General features: G+C 38.8%; 2 protein-coding genes across 12 annotated transcripts in view; one reads left to right on the top strand and one right to left on the bottom strand.

The window, feature by feature from the left end:
• The window catches only part of HOOK3 (hook microtubule tethering protein 3), a 107,068-nt gene extending 94,824 nt beyond the window's left edge, over nucleotides 1-12,244 (bottom strand). For all 3 annotated transcript variants that reach the window (XM_058290076.2, XM_058290077.2, XM_058290078.2), the window contains exons 1-2: nucleotides 11,970-12,244; nucleotides 5,463-5,548 (exon numbers count right to left, since the gene is read on the bottom strand). In XM_058290076.2, the coding sequence (XP_058146059.1) occupies nucleotides 5,463-5,548; nucleotides 11,970-12,026 (143 nt within the window). In that variant the 5' untranslated portion in view covers nucleotides 12,027-12,244. The remainder of the gene's footprint in view (nucleotides 1-5,462; nucleotides 5,549-11,969) is intronic.
• A 161-nt stretch (nucleotides 12,245-12,405) lies between these two features.
• RNF170 (ring finger protein 170) overlaps nucleotides 12,406-26,684 on the top strand; it is a 45,937-nt gene continuing 31,658 nt past the window's right edge. Inside the window, exons 1-7 of one of the 9 annotated variants that reach the window (XM_071212680.1) lie at nucleotides 14,541-14,852; nucleotides 14,974-15,125; nucleotides 15,271-15,470; nucleotides 16,253-16,369; nucleotides 18,471-18,614; nucleotides 23,881-23,956; nucleotides 26,338-26,446. In XM_071212680.1, coding sequence (XP_071068781.1) covers nucleotides 18,478-18,614; nucleotides 23,881-23,956; nucleotides 26,338-26,446 — 322 coding nt within the window. In that variant the 5' untranslated portion in view covers nucleotides 14,541-14,852; nucleotides 14,974-15,125; nucleotides 15,271-15,470; nucleotides 16,253-16,369; nucleotides 18,471-18,477. Of the gene's footprint in view, nucleotides 12,660-14,540; nucleotides 14,853-14,973; nucleotides 15,126-15,270; nucleotides 15,471-16,252; nucleotides 16,370-17,659; nucleotides 17,736-18,470; nucleotides 18,615-23,880; nucleotides 23,957-26,337; nucleotides 26,447-26,684 lie in introns of those variants that run through there. The other 8 variants (XM_071212682.1, XM_058290073.2, XM_004478279.5 and 5 more) reach the window with 8 other exon arrangements.

Here is a 26,684-nt window from a genome sequence, read left to right as displayed (position 1 = left end):
TCCCCCTTTTATTCAGGTCAAGAAGCATTTTTAACTCCTGGTATTCTATACAGACGGAGATATTCTGCTGGTCCGAGTTGACCCACTGTGAAGGGGATCTTATTTCAAAATAGGTTCTGTGAAGATGTTACTAGTGAAGATGAAGACAAACTAGATTAGGGTGGGTCCTAACCCATTACAACTGGTGTCCTTATAAGAAGGGGAGAACTGGACACAGACTGAGAGAATCAGGGGAGAAAGCCATGTGCCTATTGAGGCAGAGACTGAAAACCAAGCATTGCTGGCAAACTACCAGAAGCTAGGAGGAAGCAAGGAAGCATTCTAACAGATTCCAGACTTCTAGCTTCCCGAACTGTGAGACAAATAAACTTATGTAGTTTTAAATCATCTGGTTTTTGCTACTTTGTTACAGCAGCATTAGGAAGGCATGGATTAGGAGAAAATATTCTAAAACAGGAATCTAACAAAGGACTTATACTTAGAATATGCAAAGAACTTTAAACTCAATAATAAAGACAAGCAACCCATAGGCAAAAGATGTGAACAGATACTTAACCAAAGAAGATACACAGATGGCAAATAAACACATAAAAAGATCCCCAACATCATTACTCACAGAAATTCAAATTAAAAACACAATGAATTAAAAACCACTAGACAACCATAGACAGCCACTAGAATGGCTGAAGTTAAAAAGACAGACGTTATCGAGCAACTGGGGCTCTCAAATACAGTTGGTGGGAATATAAATGATACACCCACTTTGGAAGCAGTTTGACAGTTTCTTAAACATTAAATATATGCCTGCTATATGACCCAGCCATGCTACTCCTATGTATTTACACAAGGGAAATGAAAGCATATGTCCATACAAGGACATGTATACAAATATTCATAGTAGCTTTATTTGTAATAGCCCCAAAGTAGAAATAACCCAGATAGTCAGCAACAGGTAAATGGTTGAATTAATTATGGCATATCCATAAATGGAATACTATCATCAACTGAAAGGAATGAACTATTATTACAGGCAGCAACATGGAAGAATCTTAAAACAATTATGCTAAGTGAACGAAGCCAGATGCCCTTTCCTCAAAAAGAAAACATAGTGTTGAATCCATTTATATAAAATTCTAAAAAATGCAAACCAGTTTATAGTAACAGAAAGTAAATCAGTGGTTGCCTGGAACTGGTCAGTGAGAGTGGCAGAATAGAAGAGATTACAAAAGGGCATGAGGAAACTTTTCCAAGTGATGGATGTATTCACTATCTAGACTGAGGCGATGCTCTGAGGTATATATACAAGTCAAAATTTATCAAATTGTACACTTTAAAAACGTGCAATTTAATGTATATGTATTTCATCTCAAAGTGTTAAAAAAAAAGGGGAGGGGCACGAACCTACATGGACAAAGGAATGAGAAGAGCAACAAAATTTGGAAAGCTGGAAAGCAAATGAACAAGTAGAAAATGACTTAAAGATTGGAAAGAAAAAGATAAAAATCCTATTAAAACAACAAAAAGATAGCTTTTCACTTCTCAGTTCAGCCAAAATGCAAAGGATACTATTTCCAATAAGACTCAGTTCCCAGCAACCACACTCTATGAGCTTTCCTCTTACCTCCTTGGTCCTCTAGCCAACCATTAAATGCCAAAGTTCTTCAAACTATACCCTTACTTGGAGGATTTAATCGACATCTATTGAATTTATGGCTTCAACTGGGAGATCCCCAAATGGATATCTCTAGTTTGGATTTCTCTTCAAAATGCTGGACATATACTGGCCAACTGCTACCCTGACATTTCCTCGATGTCTCAGTACTACTCAAATTCAACCTCCTCCAAACTAAACTTGTGATACATCCAGCACTATTCCCTATCAGATGCTTTTCCAGTATTCCCACATAAGTGATATGTACCCTCTTCCATGAATTTAAGTCAGAAATGTAAGAATCAACTTTGACACCACTCTTTTTCTCACCAGCCCCATATCAATCATCAAAATTGGCTGACTGTGTGTGTCATTTTGAGTTCATCCACTTGTCTTCATTTCCTTTGTTCTAAAGTACCAACATCTTCCTTCTGAATGATTATAAATTCTTTCCAACCAATCATCCCTCATCCACTCTGGCCTCTCCCAATTCATTTCATTTACTGCAGTCAGAGTATTTTCAAAACGTAAATCTGATTATGTTAACCATGTTTTCCTCTTTAATTACTTCTCACCGTCCTTAGAATAAAGACAAAACTTCTTCACATGATTTACCTATCTTTCTATTCTCATTTTGTACATGCTGCCCATCTGTTTGAGCCACTCAAACCTTTTTTCTTTCTTTAGTGATACCATATTCCATCATCCTACAGGGTCTCTGCATATGCTCTTCCCTCTGCTTAGAAACCTTGTTACCACTCATCTTTCATATTTAACTTATTTTTACTGTAGACTCAGGTAAAAACTTTCCTAACATGGTGTAATTATCTAGTTATTAGAGTAATATCTTATTTTCGTGGTTATTTAATGAAAACCTGTTTTCCCTAAGTTATAAGCTCTCTGAGGGTAGCTACCATGTTGGTTCTGGCTCACCCTTGGATCACTAGCTGGACATAAAGTAGCCATTCAGTAAATATTAATCAAACTGATAAAAGGAGTGATCAAATATTGGTAAGGCTGTATATAATATACAACTGTTTAAAATAAGGGAGATAATATAAAATAGGATAAATCTCACACACATTAGGTTGCATGAAAGAAGCCAGACATAAAAGAGTGTAAACAGTATGATTCTACTTATAAGAAGTTCAAGGATAGGCAAAACCAGTTGTAGCAACAAGTCAGAATTGTGGCTATCTTTGTGGCAAGGGATACTGATTAGGAAGGAGCACAAGAGGAGAGCAATCTGGATACTAGAAAAGTTTTATATTTTAAACTGGGTGGTGACTGCATGGATATTTGTTTATACATACAACAGGCATGTAAAAATGAAAAATGAAAGCATTTCTGGAAAGAGGTAGGAATGAAGCATTGATGAGAAATATGCCCAGAAAATTTTGGTAAGTTAAAATAACCTTTACAGCACACTATATATGTTAAGATGTTATTTAGACAAAACAATATACACACATATTCTTTCTTGTGGCTGCAAATGACAGAAATTTTACTCAAATTAACTTAAGCAAAAAATCATTTATTGACATACCTGGAAAGCTCACTTGGCTAGGCCCAGGTGCCCACAATAATGTTATTAAGAACTTCAGTGAAACTTCAGTCTCTAGACTGAAAGCTAAAATGTATTAGGGTGCCACTCACAGGTGATCATAACAATAATAAGATCATGGTTTTCAGCAGGGTAGAACCAGGTTTCAAATGAGGTTTCACAAGCTCCATCAAAAAGCCTGTGTACCTGTAGATCTGGAGAGATGTGCAATGCAAGTAAAATGACAGAAGACAGAAAAACAAGCTATAGTTTTCAAGCAAGAGTCTTCAATTTTAAAGGCACAAAGACAAATGTCCAAAAATTTAGGCATTTGAGCTGCTTTTCATATGGGCAACTCTATGAAGCTTACAAGATGAGTAGCAGTGCTGAATAGTAGTGTTTAATGATCACATTGCTTGACAAAAGAACTGCGGGAAGTCCAGACAGTCATATGTAAAACTTATTATCATCAGTCTGACAAATGCTCAGGGCTTCAAAACGTAAATTTAACTCCCAAATTATCTTAGCCCAATGACTTCTTAAATTCACAGGTAATCTTTAATTTTAAAAATTCCTTAGTCAAAAGTTGAAGACAGGGAAGCGGACTTGGTCCAATGGATAGGGCATCCATTTACCACATGGGATGTCCAAAGTTCAAACCCCGGGCCTCCTTGACCAGTGTGGAGTTGGCCCATGTGCAGTGCTGATGCGTACAAGGAGTGCCATGCCATGCAGGGGTGTCCCCGCGTAGGGGAGCCCCTTGTGCAAGAAGTGCGCCCCGTAAGGAGAGCCGCCCAGCACAAAAGAAAGTGCAGCCTGCCCAGGAATGGCCCCGCGCACATGGAGAGCTGACAGAACAAGATGATGCAACAAAAAGAAACACAGATTCCTGTGCCACTGACAACAACAGAAGTGGAACAAAGAACAGTGAATGAACACAGAGAACAGACAACTGGGGCAGGGGGAGGGGGGAGAGAAATAAATAAAAATCTTAAAAAAAAAAATGTTGAAGATAGTCATACAATATACACTTTACAACTATTGTATGTTTACTCAGAAGGAAAGAATCAGGAATATTTTATATATCCTGTGATAGTCTGAATTATGGAAAACAGAAAAATAAGTTCTTAAACTTAGTCCATTTCTGTGGGTGGGTACCCACTGTGAATAGGACCTTTTGAAAATACTATTTTTAGTTAAGGTATAGCCAACTGAATCAGGATGGGTCTTATCCCAATTACTAGAGGCCTTATAGAGAAGGTTATAGGGAAAAGGCTATGGGGAAGCAAGAACCTAAAAATCAAGGGAACCCAGGAGAGAAAGAAGCCTCCATATGTACTGCATGTGATGGAAAAGTCAAGGATGGCCGGCAGCCAGTCCCAGAATGCCACAGTGTTCAGGGAGAAAGCATCACCTGGAGCACATCTCAGTTCTGGACTCCATGTAGCCTCAAAACTGTGAGCGAATAAGTTCACATTGTTTAAACACAATCCACTTCTGGGTATTTGTGATTGCAGATGGGAAACTAAGACAATCCCAAACAGCTATCTCATTCATTTAAGTCATTCAAAAACATGAATACCCATGATGGAGACCGAACCATAAGAAATTGCTGATATTTTACTGTTGTTAACCTATGAAGAATTGCAATTTCAAATGGTTCAACTAAAATATCAAATATTGTCCTAGTGTTAGGACATGACAATGAATAAAACAAATTCTCTACCTTTTTATGGAGCTACATTGGTGTGTGTGTGTGGGGAAGATAATATAAACAAGCAAATATATAGTATATGAGATGGTGTTACTTGCTTTGGAGAAGAACGCAAAAGGGTAAGAGGCATACAGAGCCAGGGAAATGGTTTTTGCTATTTTATATAGGTGTTCAAGTAAGATCTATCTGATAAGGTGACATCTGAGGAAAAGCCTAAATATAAAAGAGGGAGTTAGCTTCTCAGATCTCTCTACAATGGCAAATCTGGTCAACAGCATGAAAATTTCTATTGAGTTCATGCCAAAAACAACACAGAAAATAATTCTGCTAAAGCCATTGGAGTATTAGAATAATGACAGCCCCAATTAAACTTGTAACGAATCAATCCATACCTAATAAGTGCATCTCACCAAAATCATCATTGATACTCACATTTCATAGCCTACATGCAAAACAAAATTTCATGTTATCACCATAATTTTTAATCCATGGTTTTAATCTAATAAATATCCATGTATAAGAAACATACATTGAGATATGCAATTTATTCTTACATCTTTTGAAGAACCTGGGCCATCACAACCCCATTCGTTAAATCTTCCACAGTCTGGCATGGTGCTTCTACAATAAATGTCTGGATCTGAAAAAAAAAAGGGGGAGAGGGGGAGGCAGAGATTTTATGGTTAACTATATAAGAGAGTTCTGAGACTTTTTTGTGATTATCTCACCTAAGGAGTTGGAATAGATTTTTTTTCCTTTTTAATGAGATACTGGGGAATGACCCAGGACCTCGTATATGCAAAGCAGGCACTCAACCAATGAGCTATACCTGCTCCCCTGGAATAGATTTTAAAAAGTGAAACAGCTGGAAAATTACCCCAATGAGTAATTTCCTACAGGTTATCATAATTTTTCCAGTTTGATAAAGAAGAAAGTGTGGTGGACATTTAGTGACTTCCCAACATTAATTCTACTCAATTAATGAAAATCATAGTAAGTTCATCCCCACACCAGTGACTGATTCAGGGAAGGACAGGTCAAGATAATTTGGACCAAGGAGATGCTTGCTGGCACTTCTGGAAAAGAAAAGCCAATCTCCTCTTAATGTGAACAAGGAAGTTATTGCCCCAATTGCTGCTAGCAATCATCTTGTGATTATTGAAGGAATCCCTCTTAGGATGAAATTTTTTTTTTTTTATTTTTTTTATTTTTTATTGACTTTGTAATAATATTACATTAAAAATATATATGTGAGGTCCCATTCAACCCCAACCCCCCACCCCCCCTCTCCCCCCCACAACAACACTCGTTCCCATCATCATGACACATCCATTGGATTTGGTAAGTACATCTTTGGGCACCTCTGCACCTCATATACATTGGTTCACATCATGGCCCATACTCTCCTCTATTCCATCAAGTGGGCCCTGTGAGGATTTACAATGTCCGGTGATTACCTCTGAAGCACCATCCAGGGCAGCTCCATGTCCCGAAGACGCCTCCACCTCTCATCTCTTCCTGCCTTTCCCCATACCCTTTGTCCATTATGTCCACTTTTCCCAATCCAATGCCACCTCTTCTATGTGGACATTGGATTGGTTGTGTCCATTGCACCTCTATGTCAAGAGGAGGGTCAGATTCCACCTGGATGCTGGATGCAATCCTCCCATTTTCAGTTGTAATCACTCTAGGCTCCATGGTGTGGTGGTTGTCCTTCTTCAACTCCATCTTAGCTGAGTGTGGTAAGTCCAATAAATCAGATTGTAGGTGCTGGAGTCTGTTGAGGCTCAGGATCTGGCTATCACATTGTCAGTCCAGAGATTCAAATCCCCTAAATATATCTTAAACCCCAACATTAACTGCACCTCCAGCACATTAGCATGAAAGTCTTATGAAGGGAGATCCCATCTGAGTCCAGATTCATCACACATAAACATCTTAGGATGAAATTAATGTGGTTGATGGCCTAGAGAAGAGGAAGAATGAACTAGATTCTTAAGACCAAAACTGACCCACTGAACTAAAACAGAACAAAAACCCTTAAAGCCTCCTATTACATGAAATAAATTTTATTGTTTTAACCAATCCAGGCTGAGGTTTCTGAATCAAAATATATTATATAATACAGATGAAAAAGTCACTCTTACTATGGTGAAACTAGATATTCAATTCATTTTTTTAAATTTTTTATTTCTCTCCCCTTCCCCCCGCCCCCAGTTGTCTGTTCTCTGTGTCTATTTGCTGTACGTTCTTTGTCCGCTTCTGTTATTGTCAGTGGCACGGGAATCTGTGTTTCTTTTTGTTGCAACATCTTGTTGTGTCAGCTCTCCATGTGTGTGGCACCATTCCTGGGCAGGCTGCACTGTCTTTCGTGCTGGGCGGCTCTCCTTACGGGGTGCACTCCTTGTGCATGGGGGTCCCCTACGCAGGGACACCCGAGTGGCAGGGTACTCCTTTCACGCATCAGCACTGCACGTGGGCCAGCTCCACACGGGTCAAGGAGGCCGTTGGTTTGAACTGTGGACCTCCCATGTGGTAGATGGACACCCTAATTCACTGGGCCAAGTCCGCTTCCCTTCAATTCATTTTGATGTCAAGTATACCCTGAATTAGAACTAACTTTGTACTGATCAGCATGTTGTGGCCAGAGAAATGCTGGGATACTCCTAATGGTAAATGATCTCTATGAGTAAGAAAATGTAACCGAACCAATAGTGATTAGACCCAGTAGTATGATCAAGACTTAGAAGGATATAAATCACTGCAAGTAGAAAGACACAGGCCATGCCCCCATAGAGTTTATAGTTTAGTGAAATGAAACAGTATTACTGGAAATGTAAACAGCAAGTACAAAGACGAAAAGTGAGAGTGGGATATAACCTAAGAATGAAAAGAAGCTTGATATGGATTGCTTAGGGAGGTGGGGATTGGAGGAAGAGATGGAATAGGTAGAAGGGTAAAATGGTAAAAGACAGGACTAAAGCAGCATGCAATACCATGCAAAACTTTATAACAATGTTAGGACTTTTTCTTAGGACACAGTGGGGAGAATTTTCAGCAGGAGAGTAGGGTTGTGAGAGTTCCATTTTTTAAAGATCATACTGGCTACAGTAAGAAAGGATTGGAAGGAAAAAGGCAGGGAGATCTATTAGGTTTGTGTATTAACACAGATGAGATTATATGGTAGGCTAAACTAGGTAGTGAAAACGGAAATATTAGGAATAATGCACAGGTGACTCTGTCCTCACACATACCTTTACTTACTGGGTTATAATCCCAGGAATAAAATTGATGGGTTGAACCATAAAGACATTTTAAGACTTTTGATAAATATTGCCAAACTGTCTTTAATAAAAGGTGAAGCAATTTATCCTCTTAATAACAATACGCAAGTGTCTACTTCTCAACATATCTATCAAATCTTTAAAAAGACCTACATTTTATCCATGATTTTTCTGCAAACCCACAACTTCTCTAATAAAAGAAATAAAAGGGGGGGGATCTTAAAAGAGAACTAGTAACAAGTACAGTCAGTAGTGTCTTCATATCTGGTTATGGCGGTGGAGGAAGAGAGATAATCATCTTAAAGCTCCACACAGCAGGAAGTTTTTCCTTATGTGTCTGTCTGGGGTAGACAATGAAAAGAGTGCAACCTGTGCTTTAACAAGGCCTCCAGGTGATGCTGATGAATGCTACTTGTGTAGTTAGCAAACCTACGTTAACTACAAACGCCATCAAAACACAGAGGCGAAGTTACCTACGCTTAGTACAAAACAAAACTAGGATTTGAACCCAGGTAAGCCTAACGTCAGAACCTCAACTCTTAACTACCATGCTAGAATAGCTCCCAATTTGAAATATAATGATGGCTTCAAGAAATATGTGATTTAACTTCTTTACTCCATTAGAGGACAAATGTTGGTAGAATAGAGTTATTACAGCAGAGAAGGGAATGGGGTGATCTCACCATAAAAATTACAGCCTCCCTAGTTCTATAGGCCAGTACACATTTCGTAGGCTGCTACATAAACAGGATGGCCATTATAAGGATATGTTAATGTTACTGGGCTTCCCAGAATAAATGTACTCAGCCTCTGTGATGATTCTTTTTCCATGTACTTTCTGGCCATTAAGTGGTAGCATTTCAGACTCTTTCTTGTTTTTCAGTCCCTAAAACTCAGGAAAGTGCAATCATTTCTACAAGATTCATGTACAGTTCCAGAAATTAGGCTTGACAGGTGTAATAGGCAGGGCAGATTTTTCTAAGAGGCATATTTTGACTCAGAGGGTGGGGAGAGGAGGTAGAATGAAAATTTCAAGCATATCCTGTTGAACTTGCTTGCTGCACAACTTTGATTTGAAATCTAAGCTTAAGATTTTTCTTGTTTGTAGGATAATACTTGGTCTTTTCATAAGTATTCCTCTGTCAAAAGAAATTTGGAACATTCATTTTTTTCGGCTAGTAGGCTCTCTAATATAGTGGATATTTTTCTAGCATTTGGAGCAATGAGCTATCCACAGAATTTAATTCTGCATAGGTGACAAACGGGAACCCCTTTAAGTGCCTGAGCTTTTAGTGTTTTAACTATTTCCAATGGAAGAATTTCTACCATGTATTAAATACATTTCTATTCTTTCAAACTAAATGCAACATAGTAGGGAAAATGCACTTTAACTTGATATTCAGGATCCTTATGATCTTTAATAATTGACCGTGGAGGCTCCTGAGGTATGTAAGGCTCAAGGACTTAATCGCCCAGACTGAACTTTTAGTTCTCGGGTTTTCTCTGTCACTGATCGGTCTGTATTTTGGTGAGCATTGCATTCCCCTTCCAACTTGCTGGGTGCAAGCTGGCTAGAAGTTTGCATAAAATAGAGCAAAATATTCTAAATGGAAATCTTTTCGTTGAAGTGTATTATAGAGATATTTTTGTTGCATTTAGGTTTGGGATTGTATTCAGAATTAATCTGGTCTCCAGATACATGGGTTATTACTAGACTAAATATACAGTTTTCACTACCTCAGACATTTTTCATGGAAACATTTATTCTTTTTATAAAAAAGAACAAACCCAGCATTTAAATTCAAATCTATTTTGAAACCCTTTGAGGTATACTTTTAAATGTTTCTATATCTTAGATTTGTACATCTTCGTGTGTACCCTGCCCTCCAGTTTTGTCATTGGTAATCTCTAATTTTATCTTTCCGAAAAGTTTTCCTTGAGGAGGCTTCTATTTAATTTTACAATACCATACTCCTTGACCTCCCTGCAGCTGATAACATGGATTATCCCTGTTTTCTTGATATTTTCGTCAGATTCTATATTATTGTAGATTCTTTCATAGTCTCCAGTTCTGTTGGTATTCCTTCTAACTTCCCCTGTGATTTTTCCTCTATGTTTTTATTAGCATTTCTCAAATAAGTGCACTACCATCTTTTTACAGGTATCCTTCAAATACACCTCTTTGTTTCCATGACTTCTTCCCCTAGACTTTAAACAGTGTATCCCTACTTCTAATTGAATTAGCTTCCCCCTCTTTGCTTTCTTGTCTCTTTTCCTAACATCGAGGGCTACTTGTACAAAGTCAAAATACAAAATCTTAAGATGCTCAGCCTTCTGTTCCAATCTCTGCCATATCTATTCTTTCCACAGTATCATAGAACGTGGTAATTCTTTATCTCTCCCCTGCATAGCCCAAACCTTGGCCACATTATGCAACTTATCAGTTTTTCCTTCCTCCAAAATATAGCAGTTAAACCCATCTTCTTTGCCTGAAATTGGAACATTACATTCCTTTAGAGTTGTAAGCTATATGATAACTACATATTATTGAGAACAATCTGAAACCGTCTTAAGAATGGTCTAATACAAAAATTACTGAATATACCAAATATACCACCGTATATATTTCTATGTTTTAGGTGACATAACTTGATTTGTGCCAAAACCTCAGACTCTATTTTCATTACTTTATGTTAAAACCAACCTAAAATTATGCTTCAGAAACCTTTCCACCAAAGCGCCCCGGCACAGGAGAGAGCTTATACTCCAAAGATATGAGCCTGTAATCTAAACCACTGGCTAAACTTCGAATTTCTTTGAAATTCTGCGTTTTACCTTCAAAATTAAAATATACTCATGCTTATTTTGTTACAAAAGTGCTATTTTAGATTATTAGCAATGAATAAAACAGTGCTCCAGAAAGAAGCACTAGTTTATCCTGTAATTTGATACACTCATTCCCAGAAACTGGCACCAGTTTGAGAAATATGCAAGTGTGGCTTTAAGGACCGGCTCCCGATGAGGCTACTAAAGGCAGCACTGCCCGCGTTAGAACTGAACGCATATTTGCTTTTAGTAAACGTTTAATAAAGTTAGAATCCAACGACGCCGCTCCAAAATGTCCTTGAGTTTCACTACTGATTCTCAAACGCCTTCCAGTTTTAAATAGTATCTCTAATAAGTAACTTCCGTAACACGTCTCATCTCCAAAAGGCATCTCGCCTTGCAGCAGTCTTTCCTCAACAATTTCTGGACCCCGATTCGGAGGGTCCCTCGGACGCCTTCGAAGTCCTTCTGTTTCCTTCTTGCAGTGGGCAGGGCTGAAGGGGCTGCGCTCCATCCGCCGGGAACCTGACAACAAAGGCGAGCAGCGGCGCGTCCGGGGGTCCCGACGCCTCCGCCGGCTGCGCGGGGGCGCAGGGACAACCGCCTTTGCGCCGCTCCTAGAAGCGCCGGGGGAGGGACCCGCCTCGCCAGCTGCCAGCCAGCAACAGCCCTGGTTACCGCGTCGCCGGCGCCCCATCATCAGCCTCCGCCGAGCCGGCGGTCCCTCGGGGAGCAGCCAGCGCCTCAGGCCCGGCAAGTTCCTCTCGGACCCGGGGCCCAGCCTCCTCCCCGCCGCCCGCGCCCGCGTCCCTCGGCTCCGCCCGCCCCAGGCCCCGGATGTGACGGCACCGCCGCCCTCAGCGCTCGCCCCCCGAGACCAGCGAGGGGGGATCCCGGAAAGGCGGCCCGGGGAAAGGGGGCCTCCCCGCCGGCCCGCCAGGCGTCACATACCCAAGTGAGAAGGCTCTCGCACAGCTCCTCCCGCTCCACCGACTCCACGCTGAACATCTTCCCCGCCGCGGGCTTGACAGGGCTTCCCCTCCCGGCCAGAAACCGCTGCTGCTCGGCTCTGGGGCTGAGGCCGGACGGTCCGGGCGGCTGAGTGGCCTCTGGCCCGCCTCCTCCTCCGGGCCCGGGCTGCCGACCGTCGCCCCGGCGCTCGCAGCAGCTCCCGCACCGTCACCCCCGCCGCCCCTCCTTCTCTCACTCGGGACCGCGCGCCCGGCGAGCGCGCCCCCGGCCACGCCCGCAGTCCCGTGTCCCCGCCCAGGGGCCCCTCCCACCGCCCTTCCTCCCGAGAACGGCGGCCCGGCGAGAGCCGCGGCTGGCGACCCACTGCGCATGACCGCCCCAGGGCTGGGCCCGCCCCGCCGCCGCCGCCGCCGCCGCGCGCGCTCCCGGCCCCGCGGCGTGTCGCCGTGCGCACGCGCCCCGGCTCTGGCGGCGGCCGGGCGCTGGCTCGCGCGTCCGCTCGCGCCCTCACGGAAGCTCGGCAGTGCGCTTGCGCCGGTGCCTGCGTCCCGAATTATAAAAAGAAACTACTAGTGGTTCCCCGGGAGGGGTGGCGGGGGTAGTCCTCCCCGGAAATAATCTTTTCTCAGGCCGCGGGAATTGGCGAGGTAGTTCCTCTGCGGTGGAGAGGTACGCGCGCCCCCTCCCCCTCCCCGGCCCGCGGCTCCCGGCGCCCCGCGCGCGGCCTGCCACGCCCACCCGGATGCGGGGCCCGGGGCGAGCAGTTCTGCCGGGGGGTGGCCTCGGGGCTGCGGAGTCGACTCGGGGCGGGAGGAGTCGCTGCCTCGGACCCCGGGTCTCCGCCGTCCATTGGGAACCCAGGCCCCAGGCAAAGCCCCAGAGCCTCCCAGGGCCGTCCGGATTCCCCCGGAGGCGGTGGCGGGGCCGGCGGGCGGGCGGGTTGGTGGTTCCAGGTGGCCTTGGCCGGCGGTGAGCGGGCCCGCCGCGCCGTCTTTGATCAGTGGGAGCCTCGCCTCCTCCGACACCGTTCAAGTAGGGAGAGGGTGTGCACCAGGTCACTAAGCCCTCCTCTTCCAAGGGCCTCTTTCTCCTAGTGCCCTGTTAGGAGTTGGCCGTCTCCCTTAATGGAGAGGTGGATTGTCCTCGAGCACTCACCCTTTTAGACTCTCTGCAGGGCTACCGATAAATTCTTGTTATATAACATGCAGGAAAGTGCATACGGTATACATATTTAAAGGATAATTCATAATGAAACACCCGGGTAAAAACAACATTGCCGGTACTCGAGTTAGCCCACTCACAACCGGATTGCTTCGTAAACGCAATTCCCCACCTGGCCTGATTTTTGTAATAATCACTTTCTTGATTTTCTTTATAGCTTCACAATCTATGAATGCATGCCTAAACTATATAGTTTAACTTTGCCTGTTTTTGAACTTTTCTGAAAGGAACCATGTTATGTTTTGTGATTTTCAATTAATATTAAATGTGTGTATCTGTAGGTAATTTTTATTGCTGTGTAATAGTTCTCTGTATGATTATAACGGTGTACCCATTCCATTTGGTATTTTATTGTTTCAGTTTGGGGCTACTGAACAATACGATAAACATTCTTTTACCTGGACCCTTACTGCATATTTCCAGGAGTTTCTTTAGAATACATCCCTTGGAGTACTAGGAATGGAATTGTTGAATCGTAGGGTATGCATAACTTTACCAGATAATTCCAAACATTTATTTGGGATTCAGCAAAGACAACCTTCCAGGACACATCTCTACTTGAGTTTGCAGGTCCTGGAATCTCCCTTTTCCCACTGAGAAAGTTTTCTCCCTGAGCATCCAAAACTGGCAAGACGGCATTGCATTTTTAACAGTACTGTTAACAAAGCACCAGTTAACTGTTCACACATGATATATCGTTTTGTGAGTATAAAAACGTAACATGAAGTCTTCACAGTGATCTGCCCCACACAAAGGGCAGAGAAACTTGTAGAAATTATGAATATGTATCTCATCTTGTTTTGCGGTTGCTGTCTCTAGATCTTTGTCAAACCTGAGTTCCTACATTCCATACTAAGTTTTTGCTGAAGATTCTCATCACTCTTAAGAGTGTAGTGTCAATAAGTATGTTACATTGATTTAAACCTGACAAAAGTGCAGCTGGCCATTGCATGTGGAGATGAGCAAGATGCTAGACTTTAGAGGCACTGTGATGTAGCAAGCGCTTTGACTCTGGCTGCTCAGGTTTTCGAGACTGACATAATTGGCCTTGCACTTTTTTCTTAAATATTTATGCATAACATGTTTGTGCAAGATACTTCTGTGTTCTCGAGGTTTCATTTTGTAGCTCCAACAGCCTTCAGTGCAGGAAATTATGTTAAAAGCTTGGATGTGAGTCATTTTCTGTGGAAGATAAGTGACCTTCAAGATTTTATATCAGCTTGGGTAAAAAGACACTGAGTTTCTCCTTTAGATATTCTAAAATTTTCTTTATTTCCCATATTTTTCTGTGTGTTTGTATGTTTTCCTTTTTTTTTCTTTTTCTGAAAGCTCTGGAAAGGACACAGGAAAGGTGAGTGGTACTTGTCAGCACATTGCAATTAGTTGAAGGCTAGTTCTTATCTATGGCTATTTATCAGGTTCAAGTCAACATGATGGTGTTTTGTGTGACCCTGTTCCCCCAGTTTACCCTGTCTTCGCAGGGAACACACATTTAGAGCTTTGAGAGATGCTACATAGTATAGTTGGCGGAAAGCATGGCTACATTTTATCTTGGTATTGCTGATTCCTTTACAGTTGTTAAGAGTGATAAAAATATATTTCCCCTTTCCTGAGAGCCTACTGGATATGCCAAGCAATATGGTAAATATTCTACTTTCATGATCTCATGATAAACCTCTCAAGCAAGGCTTTTCTGACAAAAAAGAACAGTGGTGGTTTGATATGATTCATTCTAATTTTCCATATTTTCCATATGAGCAAGCAGAGACCCAGACTCCAAGTCTTACTGCTTCTTCGCTACGTAAGCTACTCTTCAATAAGACTTAGCCAGCTAAGCTGTAAGGAAGCCAAAGCTAGAAGCCAGTTCCATTTCAAGATTCTATCAGTTATACCACACAGCTTCCAGTATCTATTGTGCGTTATGTTTTGTTTTTGTAAATCTCAAACAGTTAAAAACAGACTTAGTACTAATAATATATTTTCGTATTTGACAGGATCTAAAGAAATAGACTAGACACCATGCTCTATGAATTTAACAACCTTGTTTCTGGTTTTCCAGTAAGCAGCAATTGATGTCCCCTGCAACATGTTTAAGAACCTGTTTGTTGGCCAAGGGAATAAGGCTGGGTTCCTGATCAGAGGAGCTCTTGATGTAGTAAGGGACTTTAGCAACTGCTGTTGAGAAGGCCCTGCTGTGAAAATGGGTGCCTTCCATTTGCCCTTCACTGCTTTAAAACCAAGAGTGACTAGGGATGATAGGTAAGAATGGGACTTGAGACAGACCTTTTAAGTCTTTGAAACCAAATTTACGTCTCTGAAGGGAGGAAATAAGTTCTGGCTTTTATTTTTAAAGTAATACATACCTGAAAATAATTCAAGCTATAGAACTGTGTCCTGGGGAAAGGGAAGGTCTGGCTGTCCGGGTCATGCTTTCTACTAGTAACCACTTTAATTCTTCAATATTTATCTTTCCTACCTTTTTCTCCATCCCAAAAACTCTGAATCATAGAAATGTAATGTTGGAAGGAATGTAAGAAATCAGCAAGGCCAGCTTTCACACTTTGCGGAAAAGGAGAGGTCCTAAATGATTGAGTGGGGTCATAGTTGTGGTGGCAAAATTGAAACCAGAACCCTGGGTTCAGAGTTCAGAGACTGTGCTGTTTTGCAAAATCAGCAGTACTCTTTGGTTTAGATCAGTCCTGATTATGAAAAACAAAAGTTGCTCTTATATTTTTTAATGTAACATTTTGTATGATCTATGTATCTTAAAAATTTTTTTTTAATCTATTTTAAAAAATGAAAGAGCAGAGAACAACAACAAAAAACTTGGAGAACTGAGGTCCATATGGACTTTGGAATTCATTTCCAAGATTGAAGTATATCATATCCTTGAGTATGAAATTGTATTTCTTTCTATTGTTTATCCCCTTTAATCCTAAATCAGATCAGCCTCTTTCCAAACTGAGGTGATTTTTTTCCTTGTAATACCTCATTGTTTGAGCCAATAACTTCTACAGTTCCTTTTTCACTTTGATTTTTAGAAAAGCTACCCGCAGAAGTTGCACCATTGAAGCTCCCAAGGAGAAGGTCAGACTCTTTTAGTAGATCTCCATGCGAGAGTCCTAGGTTCAGTGGGGATTTCCAGATGCCAGGAAAATGTAGGTGACCTCTCTGCTCCTCTCAGAAATTTATCAGCAGTTTCTTCCTCTCCTTCTGTCCTAGTAGTGATACCAAAATTTGTGGAAAGAAAAAGTAACTCTGTGGCAGCTTTTGCTATAAAATGATGGAAATAACATAGAACCACGTAATCCTTAGTTCCTGGATCTGATCTCCTCGAAGTGTGCATGAAACAATATCTTAAGGTCATAATTGCGTAGAAGTCAAATATATATACATAAATATATAAATGTACATACACATAATTGGCCCAGTAGAATTTAATCACATTATCACTGATTATACCTGGAAGGACATAGAAATAAGTGTAACCACTTTTTTTAAGTATAAAGTAGTAAACCGTCCATATGTATAACATTGGAGAAAATGTGCATCTCCAGTAATAAATAATGCATCTCTTGGAGCACGTAACTTGCAAAACACTTCCGCCTCTCTTAATTTGGTTTAACCCTCACACCTCTGTGAAGCAAGTAGATTTAGTCATTACAGGCTGGGGACTCCATGCTGGGATGACACTTGTTGTCTTTGAGCAGATGCTGGTAGATAGCACTGCCCTTAGGACTTTAAACGCACCCATAGCATCTCTAAATTAAAAAGAGAAAACCTGATGAAATAAAAATCTAAACTGATGACGCACCCCACCCCTAGATTATTTCAGGCTCTTTCTCACTTTGAGTTGGCAGTTCGTTTGACTGTTCTTTGAATTAAAGTACTGAAATTAGAGCTCTGTCTTAGTTTCCTGGTGTGCACCTTCATAATGGTATTTGAAACCTGTCATTAGAAAGTTCCTGACATATCAGCCTGTTACTATGTGTGAAGCTGATGAAAGCCGCCTTTGATCTGTTGGCTTGGTTAGGTTTCTTCCATGAGAGGTAATTTTCTTACTAGCAGTCTGTTCAGATTCTTTTCAAACAGATTAGACTTCCACACTCAAAGTTGGCTCTTAACAAAGACTCACCTGGTCAGTGATGATATTGGATAGAATTCTTTTCAGTGCAATAAGTTACATAAATGCAGAACTTTATTTTAATTCTTAATAGTTTTATATATTTAATTGAACATTTATTTCCTTTATTTCCCTTTAGGTGTCTTATAAGACTGTAAACTTTACTGTTTTGCCATCTGAAAAAAAATGTGAATTGCCTGTGATATTTGGACACCATTATGGTTGGGCTATCTCCCCTCATACCTGTAGAATTGGGTATTAGCATTTTTCTCTAGTTTAGAGTATGGGAAGGAGAGTTTCTTATCCTTCCTTTTCTCTTCATAAGGAAATGCAGCCTCAGAGTGATTCCATATTCCAGGCAGTTCAAAGAATTCAGAACCATAAGCTCAGCTTAGCTTCAGGTGAGGCTAATGGTTTATCAAGCATCAGAATTTTCATTTATTCAATGTAGTCTTAGTATAGAAATAAATGTCCTATAGCCTAAATGTCTTTTACCAATAAAATTACTTAGACTATAAGTAAGTCACTCTTTGACTTTAAATAATATGTTAGATTCCACTTTGTATGTGGTACTATGCCCAGTAATATAGGTATATTTACAGAAAATGACAATACATTCCTCCTTCAAAGATTTTTAATGTAGTAGGGAAGCTAGGACAGATCAATAAATAACATTACATGGTAAATTCCAGAAGAGATACAAATCCAGTGCTATGGGGGAAAGGAGGGGTCTGAGCTAGTTGGAGAATTTAATTGGTATTCAGGAGTAAGAAAAGAGCAGTTTAGGAACAATATATTTTTTCTTAAATAAAATTAAAGCAACTAAACTTGAAGAGGAAAGGGTATTTAAAAATAAGTTTCTTTAAAAAAAAAAACTAAATGGATGATAAATTACAGTGATTGTTTTCCTTAAGGAAATAGAATTCTGTATCCCCCCAAATAATGTCTCTGGCAAATTTTAAAGAAGTCATTAATGGGGAATTACCCATTAGAGTTATATTTAATGCAGCCTTCATTAAGTGGGTGCTACAAAATATTAAATATATTAGAAGTCAGTTATATTTATATTGCTTTTATTACTTTAACTTAGTTTTTACTGTCATTTGTAACTTTTGTCTTGTTTCTTCATCTTTTAGTCCTGGAATGGCCAAATATCAAGGTGAAGTTCAAAGTTTGAAACTGGATGATGATTCAGTTATAGAAGGAGTAAGTGACCAGGTACTTGTGGCAGTTGTGGTCAGTTTCGCTTTGATTGCTACCCTGGTATATGCACTTTTCAGGTGAGACTAAAAGACAGAAGAAGTGAAATAATAAATATTCTCAAGGGCTGCTAACTTTTTGACAGCTTCTAGTAAGCTTTAATATGACAAGCAAGTAATAGATCTCTGATTATTTAGATTAAGGTTTTTTTCAGTGGGCTCTGAATGCCACTGTATATTTTTCTTGTCATCAACTGTCTTATTGGGTAAAATTTAAATTTATCATACATATTTTTAATGAAATTTTAATATTTTGTATGGTAATGCAGTTTTAGAAATGTAATTTTCAAATTGGTTAGGTGAATTCATAATCTGTTGCCTAACACAAGGTCCTGAAGATTTTCCTTAATGTTTTATCGTAAGAGTTTTGTAGTTTTAGTTCTTACATTAGGTTGTTGATCAATTTTGAGTTAATTTTTATATGTGGTATGAGGTAGGGATCCACTTTTATTAGTTTTGGTGTGGCTATCAAGTTTTTTCTATACTGTTTGATGAGAGTACTAATCTTTCCCCATGGAGTAGTTTTGGCACCTTTGTCAAAAATCATTTAGCCATAGATGTGTGGGTTTCTTTCTGAACTTTTGATTCTATTCCATTGGTTTAAGTGTCTGTCCTAATGTCAGGACCACACTGTTTTGGATTATTGTAGCTTTGTAGTAAGTTTTGAAATCAGGAAGTGTGAGTCCTCCAACTTTGTTCTCCTTTTTCAAGTTGGCTTTGGCTATCCAGGGCCCCTTGCCATTCCATATAAATTTGTTAATTGACTTTTTCCAGTTCTACCAAAAAAAAAAAAAGGCTGCTGGAATTTTGATCAGGATTTTATTGAATCTGTAAAACATTTTGGGAAGTATTGACATATTAACAATATTACTTCTTTCAAATTATGAACACGGGCTCTTTTCATTAATTTAGGTCTTCTGTTGGCAATATTCTGTAGTTTTTAGTGTATAAATCTCTTAAATCCTTGATTAAATTCATTCCTAGATATTTTATTATTTTAGATACTAATGTAAATGGAATTGTTTCCTGATTTCCTTTTCAGATTGCCTATTGCTTATATATAAACACATAATTGCTTTTTGCATGTCAATCTTGTACCCTGCAACTTTGCTGAACTTGTTTTTTAGCTCTAGTAGCTTTCCTGAGGCTTCCTTGAGATTTTCTAAATAGACAATCATGTCATCTGTGAACAAAGATAGTTTTACTTCTTCCTTTCCAGTTTGGATGTCTATCATTTCTTTTTCTTGCCTGATTGCTCTGGCTAGAACTTCCAATGTTATGTTGAATAACATAATTGGTGACAGTGGGCTCCCTTATCTTGTTCTGGATACCAGGGGAAAGCTTTTAGCTTTTTACTATTGAATGTGATGCTAGCTGTGGGTTTTTCATATGTGCCCTTTATTATGTTAAGGAAGTTCCCTTCTGTTCCTAGTTTTCTGAGTGTTTTTATCAAGAAAGACTAACATTTTGTCAAATGCCTTTTCTGCATCAACTGAAATCACAGATGACCGTATGGATTTTTTCCCCTTCATTCTATTAGTGGGTGTATTATACTGATTAATTTTCTTATGTTGAAATACTGTTGAATTCCTGGGATAGATCTCACTTGGTCAGGGTGTATAGTCCTTTGAATGTGCTGTTGGATTCCGTTTGCTATTATTTTATTTAGGACTTTCCCAACTATGTTTATAAGGGATATTAGTCTGTAACTTTCTTGTGATGTTTTTATTTGGCTTTGGTATTAGAGTAATGCCAGCTTGATAGAATGAGTTAAGAAGTATTCCCTCCTTTTCAATTTTTTGAACTAATTGGTATTAATATGTCTTTGAGTATTTGGTAAAGTGAAGCCACCCGGTTCTGAGCATTTCTTTGTTGTGAGGTTTTTGATTACTGATTTATTCTCTCTCTTTGTTATTGGGCTGTTGAGATTTTTTATTTCTTCTTCTTTTTTTTAATTTTGGGAAGGAAAAAGATTTATTTTACGGCCGGCCATATTTGGGAGTTTCTGTTAAAAACCCTAGCCTTTTTTATTTCTTCTTGACTCAGTTTAGGTCATTTGTATAGGTTAGGTCAATTGTATGTTTTTAGGAATGTGTCCATTTTATCTAGGTTATCTAATTGTTGACAAATATTTGTAATATCCTCTTATCTTTTTTTTTTTTAAGGTTAGAAGTAATGTTCTCTCCTTTCATATCTGATTTTAGTTATATGCTCTTTCTTTTTCTCTTTGTCAGTCTAGGTAAAGTTTGTCAATTTTACTGATCTTTTCAAAGAACCAATTTATGGTTTCATTGGTTCTATTGTTTTTCTATTCTCTGTTTCTGTTATCTCTGCTCTATTCTTTATTAATTCCTTCTTTCTGCTCTGTTCTATTCATTATTTTTTAGCAACTTGAATGAAGAAGACATTAAAGGCATGAGTATTAAATTGTTGGTCAGGAGAGATAGCTAATGTATGGTACAGCAGAATCAAGATACAAAAATGGGTCGTAACTAGGCAAATACAAATAGTGTCTCCTTTTTACCTAATAAGAATGGGATGCAAATATGAATTTATTGTCATAAAAGTATTCACGATACTTTAAAAAGTGATATTGTTGAATGAAAGACACAGATCACAAAACTGATGAAATAGCCTGTTCATGGAAAAATTATTTTTTATAAGATTAATTTTATTTTTCAATATTTTTCCTGACTTATTTATTTTCCATTATATGTTTACTCTAGTATGGATATCTATTACTTATATAATAAAAGTGCTTTTCCCAAAAAACTAGAATGATGTAATAGGCACAAACTAAAAGTTTCCATTTAATAAGTCAATTGTATATTGTAATGCCAGAACTTTGCAGTATTAGCTTACGTTTATCAAAATGACCAGATATAGATCTCATCTGGATTATATTCAGTTTAAATCAGGAAACATTCATAGGAGGTTATCAGAATGGGGAAAGATTATGGAAATGAATACTATAAAAATGATTAAAGAACCCTGGGTCTATTTATCTTAGGGAAAGCAACAGTTGGATATATAAGCCATCTTTATATTGAGGGCTTGTTTTGTGGAAAGGAATTAGATTTATTCTATGTGGCATCATGGGCATCATGTGGCCAAAAGACGGAAGAAAATGGTGAGGTTTTGGCTCAACTTTAAGAAAGCTTTTCAAATTAGATAAGGTGCTCCTGTTACTTTGGACATTGTCTTGAATGTTTTGATTGGTTGAGAAGTTGGTTTAAGTTCCTGTCCAACTTTTCAGATTCAAATTCAGTTGGCATTTGTACTCCTATTGCTTTATTGAGGTAAATAATTAGTGATGAGTTAGAGAGGGCATGTGTACTTTAAAATTCAAACCAAGCAACCTTTTGTCTCTTGTGAAATTTCTTGGATGTTTTTGGTCATTATAATTAATTATTTTTTAATTTTTTATTTCTTCATCCTTCCTCTTGGTGTATTAATAATAACTGCCATTTACTGACATGCCAGAAGCCAGCCGAAAGAGTCTGTTCTGGGCTTTAACCTGAAAACCACACGCTTTTGCACGTTTCTCAGCTTTGAATCAAACTTTTTTTTCTTTGTCCCAGGGTTTGGGTATCATTTATTTCCTAATATCAGAGGTTCCTGACTCCTTTCCAGGACTACATGCAACTTTACTATTTTGATGGTTTTAGTTTCCCCTTTCAAATAACAAAAATAAAACCATAAATAATTGGTAAATGCAGTAACAATAACAAGAAATGTGCTCTAGTTCGATGTTACAGCCATAGTCTTTCCTGCTGTCTGTGTTTAGACCTATCTAGTGTCACATGCCTTGCCACTTTCTCAGCTAAGGTGACCATAACGCCCAGATTTTCTAATCCAGCTTTCCTTCTATGTTAATTATCCTAGATTTAAGGGATTCTGGGTTTTTGGTTCTGTACTCATAGCTGCTAAACACATTGAATTATAATAATTACCTGAGCTGCAGGCAGTGTTCAAGCAGCTTGGGATATTACTAAAAGAATGGCTAAACTTTGACTTTTCTAATATTCTACTGCCTGATTTAAGATTTCTCACGTCCTCCCTTTTATGGAAAGAAGCCAAAAGAGAAGACTTTCCAGTCACATGGGTCTGTACTCTGAAAAGCCATGACTCTTTTTTTCCAAGGAAAAGGGAATGGTTTTCTACTCTCAAAGAATCGAGACCAGCTGTTTAGCTAAGTATTTACTGGTGTTTAAGTGAGTTGGTTCCCTAGGCTGTTCCTTGATAGCTTGCTTCATGTACAGATGGCCTTCTTTCATAGGTCGTTTATTCGGTCATAAGACTGTAAACAGTTTAAAATAACAGTCCTTTCTAAATATGGAATAATTATCAATAAATTAATTTCCCTCCTCCCATTAGATATTGATTTAGATTTCTTATCCCTATTGGATATTGGCTTACCCAGAGAGAAAATGTTCTCCTGTAGAGTAACACTGCGATTGTGTGGATTTAAAATATTGCTGTTTTATTATTATTATTGGAATAATGAAAATGCTCTAATAATGACTGAAGAGCTCAACACACAACTATGTGTTTATACCAAATACATTGATTGTATACTTTGGGTGGATTGTATACTTTATTAATAAAATATTGCTGCTAGAAGACATTTCAGTTTAGAAAAAACTTCTACTGCCAAATGAAATTAAGCTGTGATACAGATGTATATCTTCACTTTTACCCTACCCACCTAACCACCACTTTTAATTTTCGATACTTGTATGTCTTACCCCATCCATTTTTATGAGTCACTCACTTTTGTCTTTTATTCTCCATTTTAATTGTCAGTGCTATATATTAGTGGTATGCTATGTTTTGACTTTTCTATATTATATAATTTCAGTTTCTGTTTTTCTTTGTCCACTCCCTTCATAGATGATAAATTGGGAGAATGGCTAAATTAGATTTGGAAAGATGTTCAAAGGCATAGGTTAAATGCATAATAATAAGTAGATTTATATACCTGCTTACTTTGAAGAAATTCCACAAAAGAAACAACTTAAATATGCTAAATGTCCTTTATATTATTTGAAAGATTGCAATTACAATAAATGCCCAAAGTTCTAGACCTCTGGATTACATCTTTTCAGTTAAACTAATCATCAGTGAGTTTAAAATAGCCTGGAATGGTTAGTCCTGGAATTGGAGTATAATCATTGTCACTATATTTCAATTACCAATTGTTCTAAGTTAAAAATTAAACCTGTAAAGAAAGTTGACTTACCTGACATTATTTTATATTCAAAGTTTATTATATTTTATTCCACAGAAATGCACATCAAAACATTCACCCAGAAAACCAAGAGCTAGTAAGGGTGCTTCGGGAACAACTTCAAACAGAACAGGTACTGTCGTTATAGAAGTGTGTGTGCTTATGTAAGGAAAGATGTTTTAATACTCCCCACATATAAAATGGTGATGAAACACTTTTTGGAAAACAGGGCTTCTTTCATTCTTTTAATTACTTTATATTATCCTATAGATAGCATATTTTCAGTTTAGGCAAATACCTAGCCTTAATCTATTCAGATTTGTTCAAGTTGTTTTTTCTTTATAACTTGCTTTAAAAAACTGAGTTTTCCTATTATGTATTTAAGTGTGAGGAAATAATCATTATCTGATTGACCCAATGAAATGTAGTAGAAAAACTATTCTTGCTGACTCGTACTCCCTGAAACCTACGAAGAAATGACTGAATGAATGGGTTTTATTTTGTTCAGGGGTCAAAGTCAACAAAACTAGTTTGGCAAAGAAGAAAACTTTTCTCTGCAGACTCTTCTTCGCTTCTTACCAGATGGAATCTCTAAGAACCAGAAATGTAATATACTTAATGAAGTAGGATACTGGAAGAAGTAGAATATGGTGTACCTTTATGCTGAGATAGCTAACATAAAAAAAAGCAAACCAAAACAAAAACCCCAAAGACCAAAATTTGCTTTCCTATCCATTGAGTGAGCAATCTTTAGTTCCAATGAGGGTTTATAAATTATCCATTCACAAAATAGTTATTGAACATCTACCATATGCCAGACATTGTTCTAGGCATATGGAATTCAGTTGTGAACTAAACAGACAAAAATTCCTATTGGAACTTTAATTCGCTGATGCAAGAATAGTTTAAGCATGTTAGAAGTAGCCCTCTGTTTCAGAACAATTGTTATCAATTCATGTTAGTACGATATTTTGCAGTTTACAGAGTGCTTTCACACATAACTCTCTTATTAAATCTTTAAACAACCCAGACTTGATAGTAAACCTGCTATTATTATCCCCATATCACATATTAAATTGCTAAGATTTGCTAAAATCCATGCCAGTGATTACATGACTAGAGCCAGCTATGTTGGAGTCCCAGATGGAGGTAAATCTTCCAGATTTCTTTGCACCACTCTCCCGTTCGTCTGCCTCAGACCTTCCTCAGGCATGACATGTAGCTCTTGGAGTTAGAATGAAGCTTGTGACTTCACCTAGTTCTGCGCTGTTCAATTTAGAAGCTACTAGTCACATGTAGCTGGTTAAATTTAAATTAATCAAAATTTTAAACAATTAAAAATTAAATTCTTTAGTCATACTAGCTACATTTCAAGTACTCAGTACCCACATGTGACTGGTGGCTACTATGTTGAACAGCATAGATAACAATTCCCTTTCTCACAGAAAGTTCTACTGGACAGTGCTGTTAATTGTTTTTTTGTGGGGGTTTTTTTGATCAATTTCTAAAAAGAATAAGGAGTAAAGGTAGGGGGACATTAAGAGCTGTATGTTTTTTGTCTTTTTTGTTTTTTAAAATTTATTTATTTATGTAGTTAGTTAGTTCTCTCCCCTTCCCTCCCTCCCCAGTTGTCCATTCTCTGTGCCCATTTGCTGTGTGTTCTTTTGTTACTGCTTCTATCCTTATCAGTGGCACCAGGAATCTGTGTCTCTTTTTGTTGCTTCATCTTGCTGTGTCAGCTCTCCATGTGTGCGTCGCCACTCCTGGGCAGGCTGCACTTTCTTTCGTGCTGGGCGGCTCTCCTTACAGAGTGCACTTCTTGCGCATGGGGCTCCCCTACACGGGGGACACCCCTGTGTGGCACATCACTCCTTGTGCACATCAGCACTGCGCATGGGCCAGCTCCACACGGGTCAGGGAGGCCCGAGGTTTGAACCATGGACCTCCCATGTGGTAGGTGGACGCCCTTTCCATTGGGCCAAGTCCTCTTCCCTGTATGTTTTTTATTGCACCTTTAAAACTGACATAAAAGACAGTAATATCGAGATGTGACCTTGGCAGATAGAATATTCTGGTATTTTAGGACTGCTTTAGGAAATAAGAAATTTAAGTAATATTTTACTAATGTTAGGGGACAAAAATTTTTGATTTAGTTTACAGTTAAGAACAGTTCATATTTAGCAAATGTGATATGATCTTTTTTTGCTGATTTGGTGTTTTTTTTTATATGAATCCTACAAATGAAGCTATAATCCAGTGGTTCTTTAATAGCTGGATGCTTCTTTTTCTGGCGATTCTATTCAACATTCCTCTTACAATCACAACAGTGATGTAACTGAGAAACATTCAATTTATTAATCTTCTTAAGGTCTTAAACTGTTGAACATCTAAAATTTGAGGAGACCTACACACTTTTGGCTGTATATTTAAATGTAATTAAGCACAAGAATTTTGAAAACCCATGTGTGGCAGTTATGAATCTGTGTGTATATGTATTTTTCCTTTTCTCATCAGGATGTACCTGCTCCTGCTCGACAGCAGTTCTACACTGACATGTACTGTCCAATCTGTTTACATCAGGCCTCCTTCCCTGTTGAAACAAACTGTGGACATCTTTTCTGTGGTAAGAAGACAATGCTATACATGATAAAAATGTCTATTTAGACCAACACCTATGCGTGTACATAGGCTAGATTCCTAACTTTCTCTTTTTCATATTTCATATCTCCTGAATCTTGTTTCATGGAATCCTACACTGATCATCACTTTTTGGTGGTTTCATTTATTATTCATTCCTTCTAGGGAAGAAGAGTTTTGCTCTCAAGACCCTGCCCAAGACTTTCCTTTATTTCTGAGTTAAT

Source organism: Dasypus novemcinctus, chromosome 29 (genome assembly GCF_030445035.2).
Source record: "Dasypus novemcinctus isolate mDasNov1 chromosome 29, mDasNov1.1.hap2, whole genome shotgun sequence".
NCBI classification, from domain to species: domain Eukaryota; kingdom Metazoa; phylum Chordata; class Mammalia; order Cingulata; family Dasypodidae; genus Dasypus; species Dasypus novemcinctus.
This window is presented reverse-complemented; position numbering and strand designations above follow the sequence as displayed.